At 43.6% G+C, this 23,956-nt stretch overlaps 1 protein-coding gene across 1 annotated transcript in view; it reads left to right on the top strand.

Annotated features, from left to right (window-relative positions):
* The first annotated feature begins 3,298 nt into the window (after positions 1 to 3,298).
* PGPEP1L (pyroglutamyl-peptidase I like) overlaps positions 3,299 to 23,956 on the top strand; it is a 45,203-nt gene continuing 24,545 nt past the window's right edge. Inside the window, exons 1-2 of the mRNA XM_077870139.1 lie at positions 3,299 to 3,373; positions 9,860 to 9,912. Of these exons, the coding sequence (XP_077726265.1) occupies positions 3,340 to 3,373; positions 9,860 to 9,912 (87 nt within the window). The 5' untranslated portion in view covers positions 3,299 to 3,339. The remainder of the gene's footprint in view (positions 3,374 to 9,859; positions 9,913 to 23,956) is intronic.

Raw genomic sequence — 23,956 nt, 5'->3', positions numbered from 1 at the left:
CAAAACTCGAAATATTTAGGTCTTGGGATATTATAATCTTGGCAGCCCACATTTGTCGTCCCTGGTGAGAACATGTGCGTACTGTTGCTTGCTCTTCGGTTCACTGAAAGGGGGTCACACCTTGCCCTCTTAATCCCAGAGTCAAACATGATTACAAATATTTTCCTCTTGGGAATCTAACTCCTAAGGAAGATCACTGTGCTTTTTTGTTGTTGTTGTTAAATAAAACATCTCTCTTTAGTTGCTTTATTCATTCTCAGGCTTACTGTGTTTCATGGGCCTAAAGATTGTGTTTGACATCAGCAATTGTTAGAGACCATTTGTTTTTACAATGGAAAAAGAAATAAAAGTGCAGATGTCAGACCTCAAAATCCATACTTCTCTGAATTGTTTTCATTTTAGAGAATGAGAATGTGTGGAGGTTTTTTTTCCGGGTGGGGTTGGTTGGATGAAATCAGAGACATGTCACTGTTGCTAAGTAAAAATATTTTACATCTTTCCCTTTCTTTTTTATTAATTGCACAATTAGGGGAAGTTTAGAACAGAAGAAAATAAGTGAATTATGGAAAAGTGAAAATTGCAGGATGCATTCCAGTTTAAGTTACAATAACAATGGCTTACATCAAACCCTGAAAAAAATAAACATAAAAGTTGCAGTGTCTTTATCAGAAAAGTAGCATCCTTGTTGGAGAAGGGGCCTCGTTGACAACTGGCAGTGTTTCAGTTTTTTTTAAAATATTTTATTTATTTATTCATGAGAGACACAGAGAGGCAGAGAAGCAGGCTAGGCTCCCCGTGGGGAACCTGATGTGGAACTGGACCCCAGGACCATGACCTGGGCCAAAGGCAGATGCTCAACCACTGAGCCACCCAGGTGTCCCAACAACTGGCAGTCTTAACAACAGTTGAGTCTGTTTTGAGGCGTGATAAGTTAACATTCGTAAACACAAGTTAGCTACACAGATCTCATTAGTTGGTGTTGATATCAGAGTTTGATTTAGCAGCAACCAATTTTACAAATGCCGGCCTTTCCAATGGCCTAATTTGTTCATGACTGTGATGGGCAAGTGAAACCGTTCCAACAGAAGGACTAGGTGACAGTGACCTAGAACCAGGGGTGCCATTTACTAAAATGAGGGGTTGACTCAAGATCAACAATGCCTGAGGGAGTATGAGAAACTGGGTAATTGCTTTCAAACTTGGATCTCAGTATTGTCTACTTTAATCTCAAAATAAGGTGTAATACAATGCTCTCTGCATCCTCGCAAAACAAGGCCCCCCCTTTCCCCCTCTCCTGGCTTCCCAGAGCAGGCAGGGGAAGGCCACTGGAGGCAAATGCCACTTCCCACCCGTTCTCTGCTGGAAATGAGCCTGCAGCCCACACCAGAGGCCAATTAAAAGGAACGGTCGTTGGTTCGGCATCCTAGGAAGGCATCAGGTGGAGTCTAGGCCTTGGCAGTGATCCCAATTTAAGGGGATGGTTTGTTTTTTTCCATCAGGGGACCAATTAAGAAGATAGAATCACATGGTCACACCCTCTAATACGGGGCATACTGAACTGGGGAAATCAGTGTGACCCTGGAGGAGCTCTACTGGTTTCCCTGGGATGGAGCTTCTCGTGGCCATGCCCAGATGGGGGAAAAGAATGGTTTTGTGTCTCCTATTAGACAGCTTTCTTTCTTTTTTTTTTTAATGATTTTATTCATTTATTGAGAGAGTGAGAGCAGGAGGAGGGGGAGAGGGAGAGGGAATCTCGAGCAGACTCCCCTTTGAGAGGGGAGCTCTGTGTGGGGCTTGATCTTACAACCTGAGATCATGACCTGAGCCAAAAGCAAGAGTCAAATTAAGCTTAAACAACTGAGCTACCCAGATGCCCCACCTCCTTTCAGACAACTTTCTTAAAAAAACAAAGCTATTTTTAGCTAAAAAACTGTATGTATATATAAATATATATAACTATATAAAACTTTTCTATATAAAACTATATAAAAACCATATAGATGTGTGTATATATTTATATATACACATTCTGAAAGGTCAAGATGTTGCATAACATGGCTTCTTCAGTAGAGAAACTAGCCTCAAATGTTAGCTTTACTCTGGCACAATTAGAAGGAAGAAGGATGTCTACAGAACTAGGTGGAATGCCACCACCGGCCAGTGGCTAACATTTAGTGGTGTGTCGTTGGTCAAGCACTGCATTAAGTGCTTGTGGCAGGCAGAATGTGGTGTGAGGAGGGCACAGTCTGAGAAGCCAGCACAGACTTTGCTGGCACTGTGAGCGACTGCCCCCACCAGGGTTGCTGAGGGTACTGAAAGGACAATGCCCAGGGCTAAGGAAGACTCCATATAACAAGGGGGTGCTATGAGCCTCTCCATTTCATAGAAAGGGGAGACAGGGCAGAGAAGTGAACTTGTCTGACCGCTCATAGCTTATAGGTGACAAGTACTTTCGATTTTTATGATTATTTTTTAAGATTATTTATTTATTCATAAGAGACACAGAGAGAGAGAGGCAGAGACATAGGCAGAGGGAGAACCAGGCCTTCCCACAGGGAGCCTGATGTGGGATTCGATCCAAGGACCCCGAAGTTAATGACCTGAGCAGAAGGCAGAGACTCAACTGCTGAGCCACCCAGGCATCCCGATGATAGGTGCTTTCAATCAACACTTTTACCATAGTTTCATCTGTGGTTTTGGTTTTCTTTTTCCTTTTTTTAAACGTATTTTGCATAATCAATTTCAAGAGCAACCAAATTTCACTAAGTCATCATGGCCGCACAAAATGAGGGATCCAGGGGAAAGATTACTAAAGAGAGGAAGCAAGATCTGAACAGATTGTAGGGTCACTCACCAACCTGATTTGCCTGGGACTGTACGGGTTACAGCACATTTTAGTAGCCACCTGCCCAGCCCCCACCCTCAGCCCCATCCCAATCCCAGAAAACCCTGAGTCCCAGACAGAGACAGCTGATCACCAAACTCATACCCAGCCACAAACTGACCCAGACCCAAAGATCCAGAAAGTCCTTGATGGTGCTCTGACTTTCCATGTGTCTGTTACCCAAAGCCTCTGACTTCTGAACTGGCTATTTTTGCTTTGAAAGGGCATCGTCTAACCGCTCTACCCCCACCCCAGAGTCTTCAGCCTTTCTGGGGGCCTCCTGGCCAGACAAGGCTGAGTGCCCTTGATAGGAGCCTGAGGCTGCCAACCGCCAGGCGGGAGGGGCGCCTAGTGTTCCCAGGGCCCCAGATGGGCGGAGCCATGGCCATCTGACACCCCCACCCCCACCCCCACCCCACCCCGAGGCTCAGATACATGCTCCTCACTTGGGTTTCATGGATTCCCAGTCCAGCTGCGTGGTGGTGACTGGTAAGACTATTTTTCTGCTTTCCCGTTTGCTGCTACTTTTAGCGGTACCATGGAATGTGCACTTGCCTGATCGGGTCATATAAACAGTTCCCTCTGGCGGGGGGTGGGGGGAAGAGTGGCAACTGGTGGTGCCAGTAATTCCAGTTGGAAGCTACTTATTGCTGTGCCCTATTGAAAAACAGGGGACAGAGAGGCTTTTCTGCTTCGGTTAGCTTTCCCCTGCAAATAACTCTCAGGTGGCACACACACAGGTGCCCACACGTGGCTCAGGCTCAGACCTTGTTGTTCCCCCAACTAGGGAGGAATCGTAGGCTGGGACCAGTGGGCCCATGTGGCATCCAGTGGGAGCTGGGGCTTCAGAAATAGGCCCTTCTCTCATGAATAAATAAATAAAATCTTAAAAAAAAAAAAAAAAGAAAGAAATAGGCCCTTATAGGGCTGGGATGGTGGTCCATGTACAATAACCACCCCCTATGGAGCACACAGCCCCCACAGCCAGACTGAAGAACTTTCAGCCCCTCAGAAAACCCTGAAGCTCCCCCGAGGGCCACCGATTGGAGACTCTGAACTCCAAAAGATCAACTTGAAAGGCATGGTAGCCACCTACCCGCTCCTGCCTTTCACCAGCACAAACCAAATCAACTCCAGCCACCCCCAGTCAATGTCACAGCCAGTCCCTGAAGGGCTTCATTTCTTTACAAAGCTCCTTCTTTTTAGTTAGACACAGTTGACATATTTTTTATTTTTTTTTAAGATTTATTTATTTATGATAGACCTAGAGAGAGAGAGGCAGAGACAGGCAGGGGGAGAAGCAGGCTCCATGCCAGGAGCCTGACATGGGACTCGATCCCGGGGCTCCAGGATCGCGCCCTGGGTCAAAGGCAGGCGCCAAACCGTTGAGCCACCCAGGGATCCCCCTATTTTTTAATTTTTTGAATTGTGTCAGATGAAGGAAACAGGAGACAAGGATTTCTGTGTACCTGGAAAATTGAAACATACCTATCTTTTTTTTTTCACGCTATAATCAAATTCCTATTAACCTTCTGAGGAAAAGAAAATTCTTTTGAAAAACGTTTTTTCTCCCTTGTCCTCATTTGTGTAACTTTGGGTAGAGATTGAATGGTTCAAAATAGTCTTGAATTGGTACGATAACTGTACCCCTGATCAATGCAACGTTTGTCACAGATGCCATCTGAATATTGAAGCCCCGTTGGCAAGTCTTCGACTCCCATTGACCCCTGCCTCTGACCTGTTAGTTTGTGGTTTGCTGGCAAACTCTTAGATTGTTTGATGAAGTACCTGATAATCAGCCACAATTTGGGAGTGCCCACTGGCTTCCAGAGTGTGGCCTTCCTTTATTAGAAATGCTTTGAGCTGCCAGGGGTAGTCTTTAATTTTTTTTTTTTTAATTTTTATTTATTTATGATAGTCACAGAGAGAGAGAGAGAGAGGCAGAGACATAGGCCGAGGGAGAAGCAGGCTCCATGCACCGGGAGCCTGATGTGGGATTCGATCCCGGGTCTCCAGGATCGCGCCCTGGGCCAAAAGGCAGGCGCCAAACCGCTGCGCCACCCAGGGATCCCAGGGGTAGTCTTTTCATCTAATTGGATTTTTGTGTAAATCTGGCCAAGGCAATTGGCCTAAGAACTGCTGGGGGGAGGGGGAGGGCAAGGGCTCTGACAAACTGCCTTGGGTTCAAGGCATTTTGACAGCACCAACGAGAACAATGGGAGGCTGAGAAAACCTGCCTCCCTCCAAAGGGCTCCCTAGATTGCCAGAGAAGTTTCCTCCAGCCTTATGCAAATTTCACCGCAGAGAGCCTGCCAAGTTTAAAGTACACGGTTTGACCCTGCAAAACAAGAGCTTTAAACCTGTACTTGCTGAGCTGTTTTTCCTAACTAAAAACAGTTAACAGATGATCTGACTCTGTTGATCTGAATATGATCTAAAGCAGAATGTGATTATTTTGTGTGTATGTGTGCGGTGCTGCATTTTTAGTATGTCTACAATCATCCCAGGAGGTACCTGGTTTCTCAGTGATTTTTTTTCTGAATCTCAATCGTTTCTAAAACCCTTTTTTTTTTTTTTAATTTGGCTGCTCCTATGGCAGCTACAGTCTCATTTATTCTATAGGAGTTAGTGGGTTTCGAGGGGACACCATTGGCTTCCTGGTGTCCGGGACATCTGTCCAAATTTCTGCATTCCCTGAGAAAGATTTTCCCATTGTGAGCCACACTTGTTAGTGGTTCCAGAAGTTCAGGAACTTCAGAGGCACAGTCCTCTCCAGAACTGGGCTCCTCCTCAAAAAGCCTGAGGTCCAGACAGTCCCTGACCTCCCCTACAGGGGCAGGGGTGCGGAGTGGCCCCATGAGTTCAGACCAAGGGCCACTCTGAAGGAGAGATGAAATAAGAGGTCCCATGGGTGTGGTCACTCCTACACCATCTTTGAGGCCCTGTGATGGTTAACTTCATGTGTCAACTTGACTGGGCCACCGTGTGTCTAGATATCTGAGTGAAAACAAGCTGCTTTCCCATCTCTACCTCCTGACCACCATTAATCTGTTCTTCATCTCTTTAATTATGTTCTTTTGCAAATATTGTATAAATGAATATATATCCTTTTGAGGTTGGCTTGTTTTCGCTCAGCATATTTCCTTTGAGGGTCATCCAAGTTGTACGTATCTATGGTTCCTTTTTTTTTTTTTAATTTTTATTTATTTATGATAGTTACAGAGAGAGAGAGAGAGAGGCAGAGACACAGGCAGAGGGAGAAGCAGGCTCCATGCACCGGGAGCCCGATGTGGGATTCGATCCCGGGTCTCCGGGATCACGCCCTGGGCCAAAGGCAGGCGCCAAACCGCTGCGCCACCCAGGGATCCCTCTATGGTTCCTTTTTAAAAAACATTTTAACAGCTTTATTGAGATAAAATTCATGTGTGGTATAATTCTTTTAAATAGGATAGTTTTCACATGTGGCTCAGTTGGTGGAGTATGTGACCTGTGATCTCAAGGTTGTGGGCTTGAGATGCATGTTGAGTGTAGAGATGACTTAAAAATAAAATCTTTTGGGGGCACCTGGGCAGCTCAGTGGTTGAGAATCTGCATTCAGCTCAGGTCATGATCCTGGGGTCCTAGGATCAAGTCCTGCATCAGGCTCCCTGCAGGGAGCCTGCTTCTCCCTCTGCCTATGTCTCTGCCTCTCTCTATGTGTCTCTCATGAATAAATAAATAAAATCTAAAAAGAAAAGAAAATCTTTAAAAAAAATAAAAATGAATAAAATGTATGGTTCAATGGCTTTTAGTATATTCATAAAGTTGTGCCTTCATCACACAATCAATTTTAGAACATTTGAATTACCCCAAAAGGAAACCCTATATCCCTTAGCTATCATTCCCTAATACCCCAGTGTAGGAAAGATATTAGGGTTCAGAGCTGATGACCAAGAAAGAATTCTTGAGACTTTGGTGCAGAAAGGTGGTTTTATTAAACTCTGGGGATAGGACCTGTAGGCAGAAAGAGCTGCGCCTGGGGTCAGGAAGAGTGGCCCATTATGTACTTTCAAGTTGGGAGGGAGTTGGAGAGAGTGTAAGTCTCTAAGAAATTTTGGAAGCAAAATTTCCAAGGTTTCCAAGGTCCTGGTTTCCAGGACCTTGATGGTGCTACCTACTGGTGGGAAAAGATCACTTATGATTGTCTAATAAAACCTTAGTCATGAGACTAGGTTCAGGTGTAGATGAGTGGGCCATATGTTTGGGGGATGGTTACCAACACATATCTTGGGAAGTAAAGATAAAGGATGCTTTCAAAGGAATTCTTATATGTTAAAGTAGACTTACAGGGATGCCTGGGTGGCTCGGTGGTTGAGTGTCTGCCTTTGTCTCAGGCGGTGATCCCGAGGTCCTGGGATTGAGTCCCATGTCCGGTCCCCCACAGGGAACCTGCTTCTCTCTCTGCCTTTATCTCTGCCTCTCTCTGTGTCTCTCATGAGTAAATAAATAAAATCTTTTAAAAACTAAATTAAATTAAATTAAGTAGACTTACAGGATCCTGGCTAGTCGGGCCAAAATTGCCTTTTGCCATTAGCATTGAGGCAGCTGAGCTCCTAGAGGAATGTTACTCTGCCTGTTTTAAGGACTTGTGAATGGGCTATAGGTAGTAAGAAAATTTCATTTTTCTTTTGCCTTTGTTTACCACATCACCCCCCACCTACCCCCACACTCCAAATCCACTAACCACTAACCTACTGTCTCTCTCTCTAGATTGCCAATTCTGGATATATAATATGAATGGGGCCATACACCATGTGGTCCTTTGTGGCAGCTTCTTCCACTTAGCATAATATTTTCAAGGCTTCTCCATGGTGTATCATGTATTAGTACTTCATGTCCTTTTATTGACAAATAATATTCCATGGTATGGATCGCACCAGTTTGTTTACCCATTTATTAGCTGATGGTCACATTTGTGTTATTTCCACTTTTTTCTTTTCGAGGTAGTATTTCACAATCTGGAATTCTTGCTTTACCATTCACAGCTTGAAGAACCCTTGGAGAATTTCCAGCTTTGGGTTGTAACACATGAAGCGCTATGAACCTGTGTGGACAAGCTTCTGTGTGAAAACAAGTTTTCATTTCTCTGGGATAAATACCCAGGAGTGAATGTGGTGGGAAGTCCACACTCAGGTCTTTTCTTTTAAGATTGATTTATTTATGCTGAGAGAGAGAGGGAGAGAAAGAGGGAGGAAGTGAGAGCAAGTGTGCATGCCCATAAGCAGGGGAAGGGGCAAAGAGAATACCCAAGCAGACTCCTCGAGGAGAGGGAGCCTGACATGGGTCTCCATCCCATGACCCTAGGATCATGACCTAAGCTGAAATCAAGAGTCAGATGCTGAACTGATTGAGCACCCCAGGTGCCCCTGCATTCAGTTTTAATAGGATCTGGCAAACTATTTCCCAGTGTGGCAGTACTGTTTTGCATTCCCACCAGCAATATGTCTAAGCCGGTTTCTCCTCATCCTTGTCAGCTTTTGGTGTTATTGGTATTTCTATTTTAGCCACTCTTTTAGTAGTGTGATGATATGTCCTTGTGTTTTAATTTGTGTTTCCCTGCTGGTGAGCGATGTCAGACATCCCCTGCTGTGCTTATTTGCTGTCTGTACATCACAGATCTTCTTCAGTGAAATGTCCCTTTGTGTGTTTTGCCAACTCTCTAATTGGTTTTTGGATTTGTTTTTCTTTTTTTTTTTTTTTAATGTTGAGTTTTGAGGGTTCTTTTTTTTTTCTTTTTTTAAAAAGATGTAATATTGGGATACCTGGGTGTATCCCAATCTCAGCAGTTGAGCTTCTGCTTCAACTCAAGGCGTGATCCTGGGGTTTAGGGTTGGAGTCCCGCATCGGGCTCCTCGCAGGAGCCTGCTTCTCCCTCTGCCTGTCTCTGCCTCTCTCTCTGTGTCTTTCATGAATAAATAAATAAAATCTTTAAAAAAAAGATGTATTATTTATTGAGAGAGAGAGAATGAGCAGGGAAGAGGGGCAGAGGGAGAGGGAGAAGGAGACTCCTTGCTGAGCAGAGAGTCTGACCTGAGGCTCTATCCCAGGACCTGAGATCGTGACCTATGGGGAAGGCAAAGGCTTAACTGACTAAGCCACCCAGATGCCCCAGGGGTCTTTATATACCCTCGTACAAGGCCTTCATCAGATGTGTCATCTGCAACTATTTATACTGTCTGTAACTTTCTTTTCATTTTCTCAAAAGAGGTTTTTGTACAGCACAAGTACACTTCGATGAGGTCTAGTTTATTTATTTATTTTTTTGAGGTCTAGTTTATTAACATTTACTTTCATAGATGGTGGTGTGCTCTTGGGGTCAAGAACTCCTCGCCTAGCGGTAGGTCTCAAGATTTTCTCCCTTTCTCCCCCGCTGAAAATTTTACAGTTTTACTTTGTTCATTGAAGGTCATGATCCACTTTGAGTTAATTGTGTACAATTAACTGAGTTGTAAGACCGAAGCTGAGGATTCATGTTTTTGCCTCTGGGTGTCCTGTTGTTCCGGGCCCGTTTGTTGAAAAGACCATCCTCCTCCATGGAACTTACTCTGCACCTCTCTTAGCAAATGACTGGGCATATTCACATGGTGTCTTTCCAGGCTCTTAACAAAGCATACATTTAAACCAGATATTTGTATACTTTCTCAAGCCTTCCTAGTTCAGGGTTGGGTCAGCAGCAAAGTTCCTTTTTGGCTCCCCCATAATGCCTCCCATAGAGAATTCTGAAAATGCTCCCAGATTGGCCAGGTTGCAGGCCTCCACAAGAAAGGACATGTGTGGAATCCCCCTCCCCTCCCCCACACAACACACCCCGGGGCCCACCATGACTCTGGGAGCAGCAGGTGGCTCCCAGGAGATTACAGGGAGCAGCCCAGGTGTAGAGACATCCTCCCTAAAACTAGGCCTGGCCTGAGCTAACCAGGGTCTCTTTGGTTTCAGGTTTTGGGCCGTTCCGGCAGCACCTGGTAAATTCCAGCTGGGAAGCAGTGAAGGTAAAGACCCAACAGGCCCAGAGCCCTTAGCTCAGGGCCCCACCAGTTCCTTCTGTGGCTCTGAGAAACCCAGTGTGTAAGGCCCCTTGGTAGCCAGATCCACATCAGAGGGGAGAGAACAAATACTCAAGAACCTGGGAGAAGGACTAGACTTTGGTCCTTGGGTTGTGACTCACCTGCCCCCAGGTGACCTTTCTGGCTATGAGGTAAAGAAGAGACTGTGGAGATATTCCTGAGAAGAATGGGGAGTGCCTGAAAGCAGGCTCTGCTTCCCCAAGAACTAGGTTCCTATGACCCCCACCTCTTCTGGCCCTGAGGCCTCAGGAAAGTCACTTCCCCCAGCCTCAGGGGTCTTATGCAAGAAATGGGCAGATAATAGAGCTGATGTTACAGAGCAGGAGTGAGACAAACATGTAAAGCAAGTAAGCATGGAAGTCCGTAAAAACAATTTTTTATAGTGCCTGGCACAGGCTAAGTGCTTAACCATGGTTCTCATTATAAAGGACACACTTTTATTTTTTTATTATTTAAATTCATTTTAATTAACATATAGTATATTATTAGTTTCAGAGGTAGAATTTTTTTTCAGAGGTAGAATTTAATGATTCATCAGTTGCCTATTACACCCAGTGCTCATCCCATTACATGCCCTTAATGTCCATCACCCAGTTACCCCATCCCCCTACCCACCTCCCCTCCAGCAACCCTCAGTTTGTTTCTAGAGTTAAGAGTCTCTTTGGTTTGTCTCCCTCTCTGTTTTCAATTTATTTTATTTTTCCTCCTTTCCCCTATGTTCATCTGTTCTGTTTCTTAAATTCCACATATGAGTAATAAAGGTATGCCCCAATATCATATGACTTCACTCATAAGAGGACACACCTTTATTTTTAAGGAAGTAGTCAACTAGTAGAAAGCACGTCCTGGGACAGGATGAGGAGGGGTCACGGTCTCATCACAAGATGGGACCACCTCTCCTTGGAGCAAATGCCTCCTACCAGTCCCCATGTGGGTGTCACCTAGTGGCTTAGAACACAGCCAGCTGTTGATTTTCACTTGACTGTCAATTTCTTGCCTCTGTTGGATTAAGTCAAAGGTGGGGTCTTGTGTCTATTCTCAGGGTTTCCCAGTAGAGCTGAAAATGCCACAAAGCTACTTGAATCACGGGTTTGCAGCCACTGGGGATTGCTTTTCTAGACTGCACAGATGCAGTCAGGGAAACTTGAGACTCTTGAGTTAGAATTTGGATTATTTTGCTGTTGTTGTTTTTCAGCCAGAAAAAAAGCTCAGGGAACCCCAGACTTGCTGCCAAGCCTCACTGCTGTACACATCATACCAGAAAAGCCAGGTCAGGGCTTTTGTGAGCTCCCAGGTGTCTGAAGCCTTTTCCTCAAAAAACAGGGCTTTTTCTGCTGAATGCTGGATGGCCCTTAGTCCATCTATGTCTCTATGCTGTCATGGAAAGGAAAGGAGGCAGGCTGCCTGAGTTTGCCTCTCAGCTCCAACAGCTACAAACTGTAGGACCCAAACAAAACAAGCCCCCAGTTTTTCTGTGCCTCCAGTTTCCTTATCTGCAAAGTGGAATGGTTGTCAGAACTATTGGAGTTAACAGAAAAGCCTTGGAATGGGAGGGGCACCTGGGTGGCTCAGTCAGTTAAGTGTCTGCCTTTGGCTCAGGTCATGATCTCTAAGTCCTGGGATTCCAGCCCCATGTCAGGCTCCTTCCAGACTCAGTGGGGAGTCTGCTTCTCCCTCTCCCTCTGCCCCTCCCCCCACTCATTCTCTTTCTCTCTCTCTAATAAATAAAATCTTAAAAAAAAAAAAAAGTGTGAGGAGTCTGATGTGGGACTTGATCCCAAGACCCTGGGATCATGACCCAAGCCAGAGGCAGATGTTCAAACACTGAGTCACCCAGGTGCCCTAAATAAATAAAATCTTAAAACACCAACAAACAAAAAAACCTTGAAATGGGGCAGGGTATACTGCTGGTGCTCACAGATATAATCCTTATTACCAGGAAGCTACTCTGTCAGCCAGTCTTCTCAGTTGTGGGCCTATAGATTCTGACTTTGGAGATTCACACAGGAAATAGAATGATGGAGAACATTATTTGAGTGACTCAAAATTGACCAATGAAGCCAGAGAAATAGGGCATAGACAGAAGCCACCTAGGGGCTTCCAGGCAGCAGAAGCAGGATGGCAAAAGCTAGGTGCTCTGAGGAGCCCTTCCCCTGTAGATAAACTAGATAGAACAGAACTTCTGTATGTTGCTGGGCATGCAATATGATGCTTTCTAGGAAAGCTCGCATACATGACATCATGCCCATGTTTATATCACACATGATTGGCTGCAGCCTGAAAGACTGACAGGTTAGCCTCCACACAAAAGGCAGGTGGGGGCAAATGCCATTATCAGCAGTCAGCAGTGAAGGTGGTAGAGATGAAACCAAGATACATAATGTAAGCTAGACCCTTGGAAAGGGATCCTGCAGTTTCTAGGACCCCAGCTCCCAGCAGAAGCATATGTGGCTTCTCCTGAAGATTTAAAACCTCAGATTTCCACAAATTAAGAGCAACTAAACATTAGTTTCCATTCAGATATCACCAAATACATAGAGAAATGAACAGCTTTGAGTAAAAATCAGCAGAAGCAAATTTAGAATCTCAAGAACATGAGATTTTAAATAATTCTGCTCGTTGTCATCATAAAATAGCATAACTGTGAAATATTTAAAGAAGATGGAATCACAAAAAAGAGACTTTCAGGAAAAAAAAAGATTATCAAAAGATCAGATAAATTGCAAAAGGGAGTAATAGAGCTTATAGAAAGAATTGTTGAAGAATTCAACAGATATAAGGCAGTTTTGAATTATACTAAGTGAAAGATACCAGTCACAAAAGACAATGTTGTAGGATTCCATTTAAATGATGTCCAGATGAAGCAAATCTAGTGAGACATAAAGTAGGTTAGAGGTTACTGAGGGTAGGTGAGGGGAAATTGGGGGAAATAGAGAATGACTATTGATGGGTACAAGGTTTCTTCAGGGGAGATGAAAAGATTCTAAAATTGATTGTGGTGATGGTTGCTCAACTCTGTGAATATGCTAAAAATCATTGAATTTTGGACTTAATTTTTTAAATTATAGACTTTAAATGGGCAAATTGTGAAATATACATACAAATATACATGTATATGGCAGTTTAGAGACAGATGAGGAGAAAATTAGTGAAGTAGAAGATAGATCTGAAGATATTATTCAAAGGGCAGCACAAAAAAAGGTGGACAAAGAAGTGAAAAAAGAAATTAAGAGTTATGGGTAATAAAATGAGATATTCTAACATATGGCTAATCAAAATTCCATGAGGAAAGACGAATGAGAATGGAAGAGAAGCAATGTTTGAATACAATGATTGAGAAAAGACATGATAATCAATCCAGAATTTTTGAAATATATGAATCCACTGAGATAAGAAAGAGATACAAAATATAGCAGGCAAAGACTAACAAAATCCACACCTATGCATACAGTAAAACCACAGAAAACCAAAGACAAAGAGATCTGAAAAGTTGCCAGAGAGAAAAGATGGGCCACCTGCAGAAATTGGCAATACAATGAGACCAAGAGTAAATTTCTCTAAAACAATAGTAAAAGCCAGAGAAGAGTGGAGTGATATCTTCAAAGTGCTGAGAAAAAAAAAATGTCAACCTGAAATTGTTTTTCAAGAACAAGAATGAAATAAAGATATTTTCATAAAAACAAGCACCAAGAGAAGCATCTGGCTGGCTCAGTCAGTATCTGAGTCTTGATCTCAGGGTCATGAGTTCAAGCCCCACATTGGGCACAGAGCCTATGCCTACTTAATTTTAAAAAAAATAGTTATAATTTCAAAAAGTAAGCACCAGGAATTTACTACCAACAGGTATAACACAAAATGAATGTGTAAAGATGTGCTTTCTTTATTTATTTAAAAGATTTACTCATTTATTTTAGAGAGAGAGGACCCACGTGCATGCACTCATAGGCATGGAGGAGGGGTGAGGGAAAGGGAGAGAGAGACACACACACAAGCAGACTCCCCTCTAAGCATGGAGCCCAACGTTGGGCTTGATCACACAATTCTGAGATCATGACCTGAGCTGAATCCAAGAGTTGGATGCTCAACCAACTGAGCCACCCAAGTGTCCCAAAGGATGTCCTTTAGAAGAAAGGAAGATGGTTCTAGAAAGATAGTATGAGATGGAAGAAGGAAGAGGAGATAAAATCTTAAAGCAGCATTATTTGTAAATAATAATAGTACCAAATGGCTAATTTGTAGGTTTACAAACAAAGGATTGAACTAGGGGCACCTGGGCAGCTCAGTGGTTGAGCAACTGCCTCTGGCTCAGGTCGTGATCCCAGAGTCATGAGATAGAGTCCCTCATCAGGCTCCCTGAAGGGAGCCTCCTTCTCCCTCTGCCTATGTCTCTGTCTCTCTCATGAATAAATAAATAAAATCTTTAGAAAATAAAAAATAAGGGACGCCTGGGTTGTTCAGCGGTTGAACATCCGCCTTTGGGTCGAGGCATGATCCCAAGATCTGGGATCGAGTCCCACATTAGGCTCCCTGCATGGAGCCTGCTTCTCCCTCTGCCTGTGTCTCACCTTTCTCTCTGTGTGTCTCTGATGAATAAATAAATAAAATCTTTTAAAAAAATAATAAAAGATTGAATTAAAATATAGGACAATGAAAGTGTAGAAGTTGAGGGGTGATTGAAGGTTAAATTTTCTAAAGCCCTTATAGGACAGGTATCTAGACTTTGTTAAATTATTTATGCATGGCAAAATTTCAACAGTAGCTATTAACGGGTAGAAACAGAGTATATGACTTCCAAGATGGTAGAGAAACAAAATAGAATAAGGAAATGTATGAACTAATCAGGCCAGGGAAAACAAGGCTGGTGAACATTAGTTACTGCTGCTTGTCCCCATGACACTGCCTGCTGCACACCCCCCACTGGCATCTCACTGCCCTGGGAAGCTGGAAGGATATTGCTTCTATCAGAGAGATTTGCTCCTGACTCAAGGTCAAAGATGAGTGCATTGGTAGGTCAGATGATCTGCCCTGGCCACAGAGAGACTGACCTTTGCAGCCTTTGTGGGAGGGGAGCCAGGTTCTTTTACCAAGTCTCCAGGATCAAATCAGGATTGTCCCAAAGCACAGGAAGGCTCAACACTTGTCAGTTCAGCCCACATTTACCCAGTTCCCGATATGGAGCACAGAGTCTGCTAAGACAGTAATTTCTTCCTGTTCCGATTCTACCCCAAATATGTGTACTACAATGCAGTTATGACACTACCTACTGGAATTCACACAGACCTCACCGGTTAAGGGTGCAGACCTTCCCAAAACTGCCTTCACTTCAGACACCAGCTATGTGTCCGGGGTCCCCAGGCCTCCTGCTCTTCTTACCGACTATAAACTCAGGAGTTCCCATGACCCCCTCAGTTTTGATAACTTGACTCAGAGTGCTCAGAAAAGCACTATATTTACAACTACAGTTGTTTGTTTGTTTGTTTTTAAAGATTTTATTTATTGATTCATGAGAGACACACAGGAAGAGAGGCAGAGACATAGGCATAGAGAGAAGCAGGCTCCAAGCCCGGAGCCTGATGTGGGACTCGATCCCCAGACTCCATGATCATGCCCCAAGCCAAAGGCAGATGTTCAACCGCTGAGCCACCCAAGTGTCCCAGTTTGTTTGTTTTTAAAGGATACATGTAGAGTGAGGTCTGGAAGGGTCCCAAATGCAGTGCTTCTGTGCTTTCTCCCTGTGGAATCAAGGCACATAGCTCTTCCTGCACATCAGTGCATTCATCAACCAGGAAACTCTACTGAACCTCCCTATCCAGAGGGTTTTTTTTATTTTTTTAAAGACAAAAAAAAAAAAAAAAAGATTTTTAATTTATTTGAGAGAGAGAGAGAGAATGAGGGAGAGAAAGAGAGAGCACAAGCAGGGGAGAGGCAGAGAGAAAGGGAGAAGCCAGACCCCCCCACAATGAACAGAGAGACCCTAGGTGGGACTCAATTCCAGGACTCTGGGATCATGACCTGAGCCCAAGGCAGATGCTTAACTGACTCAGCTACCTAGGCGCCCCTGTCCAGAGCTTTTATTGGAGTTCTGTTATGTGGACATCATTGGCAGCGAGCCTAAACTCAATCTGCAATGACCCTCCCTCCCTGATGGTCAAGCAACTCAAAGTTCCAACCCTCTTACCTCACTTCATGATTGGTTTTTCTGGTGGCCAGATCCCATCCGGAAGCTTGGAGCCCCACTTCATTAGCATAACAAAGATGCTCCTGCCACTCAGGAAATTCCAGGAATGTTGAAGCTCCCGTGCCTGGGGAGAGGGACAAAACCCAGATATCCCCTTTCTTATACCACAGTTCCCTCCACAGGTTCCCTGTCTAGGAAGAGAAGGGGGCCCTTAAATAAAATCATCATAACTCAAAGCAGATTCTGAGAAGCACTACACGATTAGATACTCTGAAGAGGAAAAGATTCATTTGGAAGAACATATGGAAGAAAGGAACCTACAGCAAAATGAGAGGAAACTGGCCCACCCTCATCTCTGAGGCCCCTGGGATGGCCATCTAGTGGAAGCAGGGGGATGGACAGGCTTCTTTCTGGCAAGTGGGAGTAAATCCTCACAACCACCAGGTCCTGGATACCACACCGGACATTTTATGCAGAGGAGCTTGTGGATTCTTCCTGCAGTCCAGAGAAATGTATATTTCTCCCCATTGTGCAGGTGCGGCTGTGGGCCTCAGGGACGTTGAGGAGCTGGCCTGAGGACACCTGCCATCTAGATTCCAGTCTCACATAGTCCTGGTGAGTGAAGTTCAGGGTCGGCCCACTTGCCTCCCTCCTCCCCTGGGGGAAAACATCATTTGGTTCAGAGGAGGAGGACCGCTTACAGCATGATAATGGCTTAGAAAATTCCTAGAACTCAAGAAACATCCAGAACTACTACCCAATGACCCCTGTGTGAGCAAAGTGAGGAGACTCACCCAAACGCCTTAGCCCTAGGGCCGTGTCATGATGGCAGACCCTCTGCCTTGAGCTCATCTCTGCCCCCTTCCCAGCTCTCCTGCCAGCGCCTGAGACACGGATGAGGCGACAGTCTGCTCAGTCTCCTAGCTCATGATGTACCGCGGTGGTGGCGACCGGAACAGAAGCTGCCCTAATAGCTGATAAGCAAGTGAGCCCAAGCCCAGCTCCCCACAACCATTGCCACCATTTGCCTCCTCCACCAGTCCCTGCTCTCAGTCTCTGGTTTCTACTCTGCTCTTCTTTCTGGCTTTTTTTCTCCAGAGCACAGTGACCTGTGATGTTTTTAGACGCTCTCTTCACTCTCAATCCACAGGAGCCTTCTCACTTCCTGGGCCGCCCTGGGTCATTCTGTGGCCTCCACTAACATGTCTGCAGACTCTCCTCAGTGTTAGACTTTCTCATTCTGGTTTGGGGCCACACTGGTTGTATCCACTGAAAGTACCAGCAGACTGTCCACAGAACATCCTTTGCAGGACTAATCATCTAAGCAGGCATATTAAGGCAAAAGTCCAACCTAGTTCATGTACATACATTTGACCCATTATACAGATATGGAAACTCAGATGGGTGCACAAATCAGGATTGCACAAAAGGGCACATCACTCCCTAGGTCAGTATAAGCACTTCATTGTCTGTGGGGACTTCTATCAACATGTCTCCAGCCTAGCCTGAAGCATGTGTTCCAGTGGCTGGATGCAGGAAAGAAAGCTATTCCAGTCCCATGCTGTCTCCTAGCAAAGTCAGCCTTGTCGATATCATGGACAATGTTTAATGAGCACTTACCCCATACTGGGCATCATAGGTAGGCATTAAGGAATCCAGAGAGGAAAAGAATGTCTCATTCTACACTAACAACTTCTCACCTCTCAGAGAAGCAAGCTATTAGCAAATAATAACCTGAATGTGCTTTTGTTGTAGTTGCTCTTAAATTTTTTTTATTTAAGTGATCTCTATACTTAGATGGGGCTTGAACTCAGGACCCCAAAAGCAAGAGTTGTATGCTCCTCCAACCAAGCCAGACAGGTGCTTTTTGTTTTCAAATGGGAGAAGAGTGTTTTTAAAAAGAAGGAAAATATAGAAAAATAATATAAATGCTAGAAGTCCGCAATGAAAAGAGGCATTTTCTTCAAGCTCCCAGAAGGATGACTTAATGCTCTTTATCCACAGCATGTGTCAAAGTGTTTACCATCGCACTGACCGGTGGGGGGCACCCACCCCTCTCTGTCCATAAGTTTTATCTAGTGACTTATGAATGAAATGGCTGCATCATTATCTCCTGGTTCTTGGACACTTTAATTTTGGAGCCAGTACCACTTCATATTCTTTCCAAAGGAATTATGTCCCTAGCTCTTCTACAAGTGCCTGAGCCTAGAAAGGCAGCAAATAAAACAAAAGTTATGTAAATCATACCAGAGGTCAGCTGGGCCAAGGCATTATGTAATTGCACATAAGATAAACCCAGCCTGGGTGGCCAGAGGGTCAGGGCTTTTGCCAGATTTGATAAATTTGATATACAGAATAATTTCTCTTTATTCCAAAGATGACGTGGTCTTGCACCTTTATTACATGTTGCTTTAAAAATACCATCATAATAAAGAATAAAAGGCAGTGTATCAGGAGAGTGCAAGAAGCACCATGTTGATCAGCCCATTACAATGAAGGGTGGGTCCTATATAACAAGCAGGGGACTGTTTGCCTTTCCACGTAAAAGCCAATTATTTCTTTTTTATTTTATTTATTTATTCCTGAGAATAACACAGAGAGAGGCAGAGACATAGGCAGTGGAAGAAGCAGGCTTCCTGCCAGAAGCCCGATTTGGGACTTGATCCCAGGATCTTGGGACCACGACCTGAGCCAAAGGTGGGTGCTAAACCACTCAGCCACCCAGGTGCCCCCTCAGCTCAGGTCTTTTTTTTTTTTTTTTTTTTTTTTTCAGCTCAGGTCTTGATCTTGGGGTCATGAGTCCAAGCTTCACGTTGGGCTCCATGCTGGGTGTGCAGCTGACTTACATAAATAAATACATAAAATAAAAAACACATTGAGATTTACAGAAGTCATGAAGATAGCCCACAGTTTCCATATATCCCACACATACTTTCCCCTCTTATTAACATCTTACATCAGGATGATACTTTTGTCGCAATGAATGAACCAACATTAACATATCATTAACTAAAGTCCATAGTTTATTCAAATTTCCCTAGTTTTCACCTAATGTCCTTTTCCTGTTCCAGGATCCCAACCAGTATATGACATCACACTCAGTCCTTAGGTCTCCTTAGGCTCCTCTTGGCTGTTATGATTTCTTAGCCTTTCCTTATTTTGATGGTTTTGATGGTTCTAAGGAGTACTGGCTAGGTATTATACTCTGCCTTCAATTAGGATCTGTCTAATGTTTTTCTCATGATTAGACTAAGATTATGGGTTTGAGGGAGGAAGAGCACAGGGGTCAAGTGCCATTCTCTTCCCATCATGTCAAGGGCACATACTGTCAATGTGACTGATCATCATTGACATTGACCATGATGACTTGGCTTTCAGGTTTTCTCACCATAAAGTGCTCTCCCTCCCCACCCCCTTCCCATATCATACTCTTTGGAAGGACAGCAGTAAGCCTAGTCCACCTTTGGGGAATAGGGAGTTATGCCCCCTTGAGGGCAGAGTGTCTGCATAAATTATTTGGAATGCACCTGCAGGCAAGATTTGGCTCTTCCACCCCCCCACCTATGTACTTACTTACTTACTTACTTATTTATTTAATCATTTCTTTTTTTTTTAATTTTTTTAAAATTTATTTATGATAGTCACAGAGAGAGAGAGAGAAAGAGAGAGAGAGGCAGAGACACAGGCAGAGGGAGAAGCAGGCTCCATGCACCGGGATCCCGACGTGGGATTCGATCCCGGGTCTCCAGGATCGCGCCCCGAGCCAAAGGCAGGCGCTAAACCGCTGCACCACCCAGGGATCCCTATTTAATCATTTCTTTACATCGGTATGGACTCCCGGATATTTATTTTATACTTTGGATTATGGCCTGTTTTCTTTCAAAAGTCTATTTTCTCTCAAAACCTGTCCCATCACCTTCACTATTCCTGATCACTAATGCCCCTTTCCTGTAAAGGAAATGCACAGTTGCATATTTTGTTTTCCACCACGTACTTGGCTGTACTAGGTTAAACTAAGGTGGGCACTTTTAATTTTTACTTTTTAAAAAAATTAAAAAAGATTTATTTATTTATTTGGCAGAGAGAGAGTGAGCGAGAGAGGGGGCACACAAGTAGGAGGAGAGGGAGAGTTAGAAGCAGACTCCTCACTGAGCAGGGAGCCTGGTGTGGGGCTTGATCCCAGAACCTGGGATCAAGACCTGAGTTGAAAGCAGGTGCCCAATGATTGAGCCACCCAGGAGCCCCAGGTGGGCACTTTTTAAATAACTGCACTACTTTTACATATAAGATTGAGTTTGTTCTCTTGTCCTCCTTCACATTGACACATCATTTTATTTATTTATTTATTTATTTATTTATTTATTTATTTATTCATTCATTCATTCATTCATTCATTCATTCATTCATTTGTATATTTATTTATTTAGATTTTATTTATATATTCATGAGAGACAGAGAGAGAGAGAGAGAGAGGCAGAGACACAGGCAGAGGGGGAAGCAGGCTCCTTGAGGGGAGCTCGATGTGGGACTCAATTCTGGGACTCCGAAAGCACGCCCCGAGTTGAAGGCAGACACATTCAACCCCTGAACCACTGAGGAGTCCTCTCATCATATTTTATTGATGCAAAAAGCCACTTAAAAAAAAGCATTTGAAAAAAAAAAAAAAAGCATTTGGGCAGCCTGGGTGGCTCAGGGTGGTTTAGCGCTGCCTTCAGCCCAGGGCGTGATCCTGGAGACCCGGGATCGAGTCCCACATCAGGCTCCCTGCATGGAGCCTGCTCCTCCCTCTGCCTGTGCCTGTGTCTCTGCCTCTCTTTCTCTGCGTATGTGTGTCATAAATAAATTAAAAATCTTAAAAAAAAAGCATTTGGACATCCTAAAATTGGATGAATCTTACAGTCAATTGCATCTTACACTTCGCCATAGTTGAGCAGAGTTTTTGCTTTCTCGACGCTGGGTATTTGGTCTCTAAGGCTTAGTGTTGATGAAATTCATCACGTCCTTTCTGGATTACACATTCTATCGCCATGGGAAGCACTCTGGCCTGTTTATCTTGTTCTGTAGAGTCTAGACCAGAACGTTGAGGGGATTAAAGCTGTATTTGTGCTGCCATAAATATATGAAACTATAACCCACAACACTCACAGTCCAACACCAGGGTCAAGTATGCAAACTAGCGTGACCCTGGAAATCATGCAAGTTACCCCAGGCAGCACAGCGTCAGATTTGAAGTCCCTTTTTATTTTGGGAAGGGATAGAATTGGGGGAAAAACTAACAAAAAGCTCTTGGACCTACTTTTTCTCTTCTCCACCCTCACATTCAGTCACATTAGAAGCATGTTACAAATCTTAAAAAAATGTCAGCATTACATCAGGGCTGCACATCCAGGATTCCAAAACCCATGGAGGCCATTGTGGGCTTGTGGGCTGAGCATCAGTTTGAGACGTCCTTAGTCAGGTCCCAGCCTCTGCACTGACGTCTCTCCTCATGGAGGATTATGCTGCTTCCTTGACCAGTCTCAGTAAGGGTTGTAGCTCTCTGGGGTGCTCCTGACTCTCCTACGCCAGGTCCTGCTGCTCACGTCCACACTGTACCTCCTCTCTGGGCAGGAAGGTGTGCTCAGACCATGTTTCTTCTCTTGCAAGCATTTGCAAAAATATCCAGACAGGGAGAAATGAGCCCAAAGGATGTGTGATGGTCAGAGTTCAGGTACTGGGTTCCCCAGGGGTGGGGAAATGTTTGGGAAGCCACAAGATGCATTTTGGATATCAGCCTTCAGGCTGCTGGAGTCACCCTCTTTTTTGCTACTTGTAAAATTGTTCCTGTCCTTTACCTCTCTTGGTAACTGTGTTCAGAGAGGTCACAATTTAGAGTCAGAGATCCATTTAGCAATTATGGAATAACTAGCCAATTAATCAAGGTCAGTTAATCAAGAAGACATAACAGCTCTAAACATTTATGCCCCTAATGACAGCACTTCACGTATTATGAAGCAAAAATGAATAGAAGTATAAGGAAAATAGAAAAAAATCCACAGTTTTAGTCAGAGATTTTGGTACCCCTCTCTCAAGTGATAGAACACAGACAGAGAATCAGCAAATGTACGTAAGACTTGAACAAACCATTAGCCAACTTGACCTAATTGACATTTATAGAACACTCCACCAACATTAGGATACACGCTCTTTTAAGTGCATATAAAACATCTACCATATGTTCGGGATAGACCATGTCCTGGGCCATAAAACAAGTCTGAATAAATTTGAAAGGATCCAGGTTGTATAAAGTATATTGCCTGGCCATAGTGGATTTATTTACTTATTTATTTTTAAATCACAGAGTTTTATTATTTCAGTGTGTACTCTAATTCCTCTCATCATACAGTCAAAATGTATATAGCACATATGTCCATGTGCCTTCCATAGATTGAATGCTCAAGTTAAACCATCCAGGAAGATAAATGGGATTAATAACCAACAACACTTTGTACCTTATGTTAAAATGTCAACAAGACATTGCATCTGGCTTTTTAAAACTTGTTTTTTTTATTATAACATTTTATTATTTATTTTTTTGTATATTTTTTATTGGAGTTCGATTTGCCAACATATAGCATAATACCCATTGCTCGTCCCGTCAAGTGCCCCCCTCAGTGCCCGTCACCCAGTCACCCCAACCCCCCGCCCACCTCCTTTCCACCACCCCTTGTTCGTTTCCCAGAGTAGGGAGTCTCTCATGTTCTGTCCCCCTCACTGATATTTCCCACTCATTTTCTCTCCTTTCCCCTTTATTCCCTTTCACTAATTTTTATATTCCCCAAATGAATGAGACCATATAGTGTTTGTCCTCCTATGGACTTACTTCACTCAGCGTAATACCCTCCAGTTCCATCCACGTGGAAGCAAATGGTGGGTATTTGTCATAAAACTTGTTTTTAATTCAAATAAACCATTCATAACATAAGTAAAACTTTTTCCTTTCATATTGCCTTTTTATTTTGTTTTCCCAATGTTTTATTTTTATTTTTTAAATGTTATTTAAATTCAGTTAATTAACATAGAATATATTGTTGGTTTCAGAGGTAGAGGGCAGTGACTCATCAATCTTATATAACACCCAGAGCTCCTTACATCAAGTGCCCTCCTTAATGCCCATCACCCAGTTACCCCATCCTCCACCCACCTCCCCTCCAGCAACCTTCAGTTTGTTTCCTATGATTAAGAGTCTCTTATGGTTTGTCTCCCTCGTATTTTACCTTGTTTTATTTTTTCCTCTCTTCCTCTATGTCCTCTATTTTGTTTCCTAAATTCCATATGTGAATGAGATCATATGATAATTGTCTTTCTCTGATTGACATATTTTATTTAGCATAATACCCTCTAGTTCCATCCACGTCATTGCCAATGGCCAGGATTTCATTTTTCTTTTGATGGCTGAGTAGTAGTCATATATATATACTTAATGTGTTTAATCTATTTATCTATCCATGGACATCTGGGCTCTTTCCATAGTTTGACTATTGTGGACATTGCTGCTATAAACATTGGGGTGCAGGTGCCCCTTTGGTTTATTACATTTGTATCTTTGGGATAAATACCCAGTAACGCAATTACTGAGTCGTAGAGTAGCTCCATTTTCAACTTTGAGGAACCTCATACTGTTTTCCAGAGTGGCTGCGCCAGTTTGCTTTCCCACCAACAGTGTAAGAGGGTTCCCCTTTCTCCACATCCTCACCAACATTTCCTGACTAATTTTAGCCATTCTGACAGATGTTAGGTGGTATCTCATTG

The sequence above is a fragment of the Canis aureus genome, chromosome 2 (assembly GCF_053574225.1).
Source record: "Canis aureus isolate CA01 chromosome 2, VMU_Caureus_v.1.0, whole genome shotgun sequence".
Classification (NCBI taxonomy): domain Eukaryota; kingdom Metazoa; phylum Chordata; class Mammalia; order Carnivora; family Canidae; genus Canis; species Canis aureus.
The sequence above is the reverse complement of the archived record's forward strand: the minus strand, read 5'-3'. Positions and strand labels throughout refer to the sequence as shown.